This window comes from Malania oleifera, chromosome 1 (assembly GCF_029873635.1).
Source record: "Malania oleifera isolate guangnan ecotype guangnan chromosome 1, ASM2987363v1, whole genome shotgun sequence".
In the NCBI taxonomy this organism is placed as follows: domain Eukaryota; kingdom Viridiplantae; phylum Streptophyta; class Magnoliopsida; order Santalales; family Ximeniaceae; genus Malania; species Malania oleifera.
In genome coordinates this window covers 14,923,106-14,931,382 of record NC_080417.1, presented here as the reverse complement: position 1 = coordinate 14,931,382, position 8,277 = coordinate 14,923,106, and the positions used below count along the sequence as shown (strand labels likewise).

The 8,277-nt window shown below is 35.6% G+C and overlaps 1 protein-coding gene across 1 annotated transcript; it reads right to left on the bottom strand.

Annotated features, from left to right (window-relative positions):
* Window positions 1-5,820: 5,820 nt before the first annotated feature.
* Window positions 5,821-7,727, bottom strand: LOC131154769 (probable WRKY transcription factor 7). Its single transcript, XM_058107536.1, has 3 exons — window positions 6,739-7,727; window positions 6,469-6,594; window positions 5,821-6,225 (listed from the first exon to the last, which is right to left on the bottom strand). Exons 1-3 carry the CDS (start codon window positions 7,434-7,436, stop codon window positions 6,066-6,068), a joined length of 984 nt encoding a protein of 327 aa, XP_057963519.1. The 5' UTR covers window positions 7,437-7,727; the 3' UTR covers window positions 5,821-6,065.
* Between the last annotated feature and the right edge of the window lie 550 nt (window positions 7,728-8,277).

Here is an 8,277-nt window from a genome sequence, read left to right as displayed (position 1 = left end):
TTATTTGGAGAGTAGTTATAGGTCTATTGTTTCATTTCTTTTATTTATCTTTTATAAGTTATATTATTATTTATCTAATAATGTTTCAAAATTCACAATAATTTTAGCAGACATCAGAGGTATCTACTTATTTTATTTTAAAATGTAAAATTTGATTTAACATTTATAATACTATTTTTATTTTATTTTTTGAATGAAATTAATTTTTTAAATCTAAATTAAATCTTGACCTATTCAAAATAAAACTTTTAAAATATGGATTTATCTAGTGTTATTGAATTTAATATTTTTTTAGAAATCCTTGTCCTACTTCTAAAAGATATTGTTATTTTTATCTGCAAAATTATCTATACCATTTATACTCGTATATATGATATGTCTGTATGCCATTTTAAATAAAATTTCTTTTTAGGTTCAAATTTTAACATATCTAAATAGATTTATAAAAAATAATTTTATTTAATTTTATTTGTTGAATTTAGTTTTTAATTAATATTTTGTATTTATTTTAATATATATGGATATTTTTGTCCAGTTATTCTAGTATAAATATAAATGTAAATATCGCCCCCACGGGCATGGCGCGGTGGAGAGGCATCAGCACATAAGAAGGAGCATCGGAGGTTCAATTCCAAATAGATACACTCACGGAGCCAGCGGTACTTGTGGATGGTGAGAATTTACTATGTGAGCCAGCAGGGACCGTGGATGGTGAGAGTTCGTTCTGTGAGTCAGTGGGGACCATGGAATGTGAGAGTTTTTTGTGAGCCAGCGAGAACCGTGGATGGTAAGGGAGATGTGTCCTAGGGATCGAGTTAACCAAACGTCCAACTGATGCACGGAAGTCGTGTTTACATTACGGACTTTACCTGATCAGCGAGACCTAGGGGGAGGACGCTGATCCGTAGGTTTGATGCCGCACCAGGGGATCTGAAGGGCTAGTTGGTGGCTAAAGTTCTTATGTAATCAAAATATATATATATGTAAATATCTCTATATAATGTTAAATTTTATTAATTTATTCTAACATAGATAGAGATGTAGATATCTAAATAAAAAGTTTAGAGGTGTATTTGAGTCAAGTCGAGTCGATACAGTAAATTACTTGAGCTCAACTTGACTCCAAAATATTAAACTTGAAACTTGACTCAAACTCGATCAATTTCATAATTGTTAAATTTGAACTCTGACTCAACTATAAGTTAATAAAATTTGAGCTCGACTCTATTATAAATTAATATTAACTACTAATATAAATATATATGATGTACATATAATATTAAATATATTTGTAAAATATATATTATATGACATATATAATATAAAAATAATAAAATTAAAAAGCTCAATTATACTCAAAAGTCGACTCAAGTATTATTACTGAACTCAAACTCGACTCATTAAAATATTCGAATGGCTCGATCAAGTCAAGTCGAGTTAAGGGACAAGTCGAGTTCAAGAACCTCACAAGTAAGTTGGACTAACTTACACCCCTAATAATATTAGATTTACAATCATACTTATATAAAAGTGTTTTTTCTTTAAGTCTATAGATTAATTTTTAGACATTCTAAATGTAATTATATCTTTTTTTGATTTATTTTATTGTATACATATGTATTATAAAATTTTCCTTTTTTTATGAATATTTATTTGTACTTCGAAAATATATATATATATATATATATATTTGACAATAAATGATGTACACTATCCATGCTTCTATATATAATATATAAATTATTTCTTCTGGGAATGTTACTCTAATAAAAATTTACTTCTAAAAATGGGATTAAAAATTGTATGGAAATTAATTTATGATAATATATTTGAGGAGTTTTTTAGTCTTTATTTTGAAAGATAAGAATATATTTGTTGATCCACAAAATAATTAACACAGTTCATACTTTTATATATAGCATAGATAATTATAATATTTCATGTTCCGTGTAGAAACTAGTGAAACTAAATTTATCATATCATGATAAATACTCTACACAATAATAACTTTTATATTTCAGGAGGATATTCTCTCTAAATATGAATTATAATTTAATAAGAAGTATTAAAATATGTATTTATTAGAAAATAATAATAATAACATATGAGCCTTATGACTTTGGCGATTCTAATATCACAGGTTCGATTCCTCTTTTAGAGTTTATCCCAATGAATTATCAAGAGTACGTTAATAAGTCAGGGACTTTCACCTTTGAAATTATTACTTTACTAAAGTGTCCATTAAAAATAATAATAATAATAATAATAATAATAATAATAAAATATGCGCCTGAATTGTTACCTCGCTACAAAACAAAACAAATCAAATGTGAAAAATGGTACCAGTGATTTTCAACCCAAAAGACCATGGGGAAAACCAATTTCTTCTGTAGATAGGACGCACGCTTTGACCGACGGGCACCCCTAGCCCTTTTTACCCTCAAATGTGGTCAAAGATCAAATTGAGAAAGAAAAATTTATAATGTGGAAAAAAGCGTTAGGTTAAAAGTCCAAGTTGTAGAATGCTAGGGCGACGAAAAATTGAAGGGGGAGGAAATAGAAAAGAGTCGAATATTAAATGTGGTCGTCGCCAGAAGGGGGTTGATTGAGTGGCAGGATATGATTGGACCCACGGGATGACGATGGCGATGTAGGAAGGAGGGAGGATGAGGGTGGGGCCCGCAGTCCCAGTTTTTGCATGGGGAAGGATTGACGTTAAGCGAAAGGCAAGGCGAGCCGTGACAAGTTTGGAACATTTTCAGAAGACCCCACGTCCCTCTCCCTCTCCCTCTCCTTTATCGAAATCTCTCCCTTCAACTTTCCCCCCGCTTATTTTGACTTTCCACTCATTTCCCATTTCCCAGTTTCCCACCACCCACTTTCATTCTGCTCAATTCCCACCCCACCAAACATGGAAATCCAAGTTCCCTCCCCCTTAAGCCCTGTGCCCTGTCTTCCCCTATTTTGATTTGTTTGTTTTTATTGGCTCATTGCTTGAAAGCAAGAGGGGATGTCTCATCTCCATCCAATATTCATTTGGAATTCACGGAATTCAAATTCATGAGTTTCCAGTTCTTGAGGTGTAACAGTATGTTGTTTTCAAGCTGCAATAGTCATCAATTTGTGAAATATTTATTTTTAAGAATAAATTAGTTATAATTAATTATATAAATATTTATGTTAATATCATAAAATAAATAATAATCTGGGGCTTTTTTTTTTTTTTTATGATCCAAAATTTCAATATGGATAAATCCTTCGGAATGATGAAAATATTGCCACTTGTCCATTAACGCACCGAGGCAAACCACATATAAGGAATCGTGTTGGGAAGAAATGAGACTTATCGAAAAAACGCGGAAGCACAACCAACTGAACGTCCTTTCTCTCCCAATTAACAAAATCAATTCTTATGATATGATAATAACACAAAAAATATATATTTTCAGTAATACAAAATCAATCCAAAAATAATCACAAATATCAATCACACAAGACATAATTTTTCGTGGAAAATCCCTTTAAATCAAAGGATAAAAATCACGAGACTTAAGAATCCACTCAAAAACATCACTATGATTTAAGTGCGGGTACAAGATCTCAATTTTCAGCTATCACAACGAGTACATAACTCTATTTTTAGTCAGCAACAAAAGATCTTAAAATTCAAAAGGGTTGAGAATTTCACCAAAAATGTGGTTACTGTTCAAACCCGATATCTAACGCTATAGTGCTTGAAAAACCAATCCGACCGTTCAAAATTAGTGTCTATAAGTCCTCTATATACTGACAAAAAATCAGCTCGATCGGACACAGATGTTCCTCTAATCGTTGATTGATCAAAACTACATACTATTGCAAAAATCCTAATTTTCTCAACATAGTTACTATTTAAAAGTCAATATCTACCGCTACAGTATTTGGATGACCAATACAACCGTTCAAAATTAGTGTCTATAATTCCTCTATATATTGACAAAAAATCAACTCGATCAGACACAGATGTGCCTCTAATCGTTGATTGATCAAAACTGCATACTATTACAAAAAATCCTAATTTTCTCAACATAGTTACTGCTTAAAAGTCAATATCTAACGCTACCATACTTGGATGATCTATCTGACTGTTCAAAATCAGAGCCTATGAGTCCTCTATCTACTAACAAACAATCAGCTCGATCGGACCACAAATGTCCCTTCAATCGTAAGTTGATCAAAATTGCACATTATTATAAAAACCTTAATTTTATCAACATGGTTACTGTTCAAAAGTCGATATCTAACGTTGCAATGCTTGGATGACCAATCTAACCATTAAGAATCAGCGTCTATGAGTCATTTATCTATTGACAAAAAAATCAACTCGATCGAATTGCATATGTCCCTCCAATCATCAATTGATAAAAAAATGCGCACTATTGCGAAAAGTCATATATTTTTCTCAACGTGGTTATCCCTCTTTTTGTCTCTCTCTCTCTCACACACACACACACTCTCTCTCTCTCTCTCTCTCTTTCTACCTTATGAAATTCTACACAGTCAACCCTAATTTTCTTTACTTAAATGAGGTGCAGAAAAGACCTCTAAAAAAGCTCAACAAAGAGTCCAAAAAAAATGGACTAAAGGGTTGAATGAGTTTCAATACTCAGAACCCAAAAAATCGAACTTGAGACTATAATAAGTATCCTATCTTATGTTTAAATGTTCATGACCAAAGATATTCGAATAAGTTAAAAGATCAATAATAAATAAGAAAATGATAGTTTAATCACTTTTTTTGCTATCAAATAAAACTCAGTCTTGTGACATCATCAAAGAAGCACATAAATTGCCTTTAAATTAAAAGCACAACTTTCAGATCTTAAATTATGTGATTTTTTCAATGCATCTAATACAATTTAGAATGGACAAATCAAAAAGTTATTATATCAATGTTTGAATTCTGCATGACTTACACGTAATAACACTTCTTTAAAATGAATAAATTTACATCCCAAAATTGTTTCTTTCTTCTAACCTAATGTTTTATAGAACCATCAAATTTTAAAAAAGTTACATTAATTTAACTAAAATATAATATAAAATCATATTAAAAGCTTGATATACTTTATTTGTCCACAACCTAATAGTTTAAACTTTTGATTTTAACATAGAGTCATAATTGGTTACTAAGAGGTCCTAAGTTCTAACCTTATTACCAATATTTAATGTGGTATTCTCTACCACGAATGTTATTTATCATATATTTATCTTTTCATATACAGAAAAGGTTAAAACTTGATATATATTGCCAGCTCGCAAGCTAATAATATAAATTTTTAAATAAACTTATAATTTAACACAACCCACATCACATGCATTTCTCTAACTTAAATTCAACCCAATCATTCAACTCTCGTATAAAAGAAAGATAAAGAGCACTAAACCGACCTCCACCTCCCATGACATGGACACCAAATTAAAAGAGTACCTAAAGGACCTCTTTGTAATACAAAATTCGACCTGGACCTCCCATGATAAATGTACCTAAAGGACCTCTTTGTAATACAAAAAATAATTTAATTGGTGGTCATCCCAACAGCCAACCCCTTTTGTTTCCTTAGTCAACCCTCCAAAACACGACATGTTCCATCCATGCCTTATAAATCACTCGCTCACTATAGTTTGACCGAGACCCCACTTCTTTATTACCCCCCATTTGAACGCATACACCCCATCATGAGCGCATTGACGAATTATCAGAACAGGACAAACAAGAGGAACCACGCATCCAAACACACCACACCCAACATATAATAAAGAAATAAAGGGATCGCTCAATTGAATGAACCCACTTTCCATGTCTTAATTAATTTCAAATTTCATGCAATTTGATTTGCTTTAACAAATCCACCATCTCCCAATCTAAACTTTTTTACCAAAACACTCCTTTTCTTTTTTTCCCAATGGGTTTGTCACAGCACTCTGTTTACACTGCACCTCGAAGTTCAAACCCACCCATATGGTATAGTACACAGAGCAGAAATGCAGTTGGGCAGTGGAATAAATTAAATACATGGAAGAAGCTAGGAGGATTCAAGGATGAGGCTGCCGGTCTCCGCGACGGAGAGCGAGTGGTTGTGCTCCCCTTCGTAGGTAACGATCAGCATCGCCGGATCATCCGATGCCCTCTCCACGTGTTTCCGCGCCGGGCAACCCCTCACGCTGCTGCACTTGTAGTATCCCCTGTTCCCAACCAAATACAATTGTTCTTCAGGACTCATCGGAAATTAACTCTTAACTGGCTACTGAGCAATTGAAGTGATTAAAGTGATTGATTCTCTGATTGGAGAAACCCTTTTGGTTTTCCCAAGAAAAAGAATCATTTGCGATTCGGCAGTTGTAAATTATTAAATTAAAGGTGTACAGCATAAATGTTTAATAGAATCCAGTGAAGAACAGAGTAAGCAAGGAAGCACAAAAGCATACCTAGGATGTGGAGATCCTTTAATGGGTTTCTGTCCGTACTTCCTCCAAGAAAAGTCGTCCGGTGGAATATCGGCCATCTTCATACTAATCGCCGGAACCCGAACTACCCTCTTCATTCTCAGTTTCCTGTTTCGATTGGACGAGAAGTTAACACAATACTGAAGACCAGAGCTCAATTAATCAGATCATAACGCAAATAACTGATAAAAAAAAAAAATGTGCAAGAACAAATAAGATCAGGAGATAGAGAAAGCGAGAGAGACAACTCACTTCCTCTTGGAACAATGGCAGCGGCCGGATGAACCACCGCACTTGCCGGAACCACCGTTTTCCGACGAGGCGCACTTCCTCTTTAACGAATTAGACGACAGTGGAGGCCTTCCCACCGACGACATCTGCGAAAGATTCGCAATCTGAAACGCTGAACTCGACGACGGCTGCTTACCATCGGTATCCCCCGTCAACGACGAAACAAACGAAGTCGCAGCAGAGATCGCCGGCGAGTACGCGAAATTGATCGCCTCCTTCACGTCAATAACCCCGTTTCTATGCAACCCCACGCGATCTTCGTGCAGAGACTGATGATAATTTTGGCTCTGATGGTGAGGAACCGGAGGAACCTGCTGGATCGGCGTGGGACAATAAACCGGATAAGCGGGAGCAGACCCACTATGTTGCTCTTGGTCCCGGTTCAGGGGAAGAGCCTGAGGAGCTCTTCTGAACCGCGCGTGGCCGGTTCTGGTCCGACCCAGAAGGGTAATAACCTTCCTGAACTTAGAAACCGCGACGTCTGCGACCGCCCTGCAGTCAGACTCCATGTCCACGGACGATCTCTGCGAAATTAGTCTGACGAGCTTCTCTATGCTCTCGAGGCCGGCAGCGGCGGCCTCCTCCACGGCGGTCTCTCTCCCCTCCGGGAGAGCGAACCGGTGGTCGTGCCTATGACCCATCATGAGCTCCACCGCCATGTCTGGAACCGAAACACCATATAAGAAAGGAAGAAAATATTTTCAGAGTAAGAGGAAGGCAGAGAGGCGCAGAGTAGAGGGAGATCGAGAGGAGAGGAAGGGGCGTTGATAAATAAAAGGGCAGGGGAGGTGACTGACTCTAATGTCGATGCTCTGGTCAAATTGTCAAAATAATGATGGCATCGTCGGGGAAAGAGCATTGGTCCACTGTGTGACTGACCAATCACTGTAGCATTGCCATCTGCCGTCAAACGTAGGTACGAATATGGTCCAACCACACCCACAAGTCTGAAGAAATTAGGATCTCAATGGCTGAGCACTAATACCTCTCATTTTAAAATTTTTATTTAATTAATTAATTAATGGAAGGGCTTTTTGGTAATCCCGAACATGAATACATGATGTGGCGACATTGACCTCTTCGCTGGGGTGGGGCCGTGGGGGTGGATCAGGGGAGGGCGGGGCCGGCCTGCGGTGATGCAGTCAAAAGGACCGTCCTGAGCCGTCTGATCTACGAGACTACGACTAAAATAAGGGGACTGATTTCTACTTTGCAAGTGTACAAAGTTGACTTTGCCCCTTCCGGTGTTTTCAATTTTCATTACGACATCACTAATTTTCTATGCTTTTTTTTTTTCTTTTTCTTTTTTTTTTCTGATTTCTTGTTTTGTGCACTTAAGTTTACCTAATGTTTGTACTAAGGACTACCTTGTTTTTGCCCACGTGAATCTTGAAAAAAAATATTTTCTAGAAATAATTTCTGTACTAACATTTCCTAACTTTTTAAAATGTGGCTCTTAAATTTTTGGAAACTATCACAAAAATATTTTTTTTTTACCAA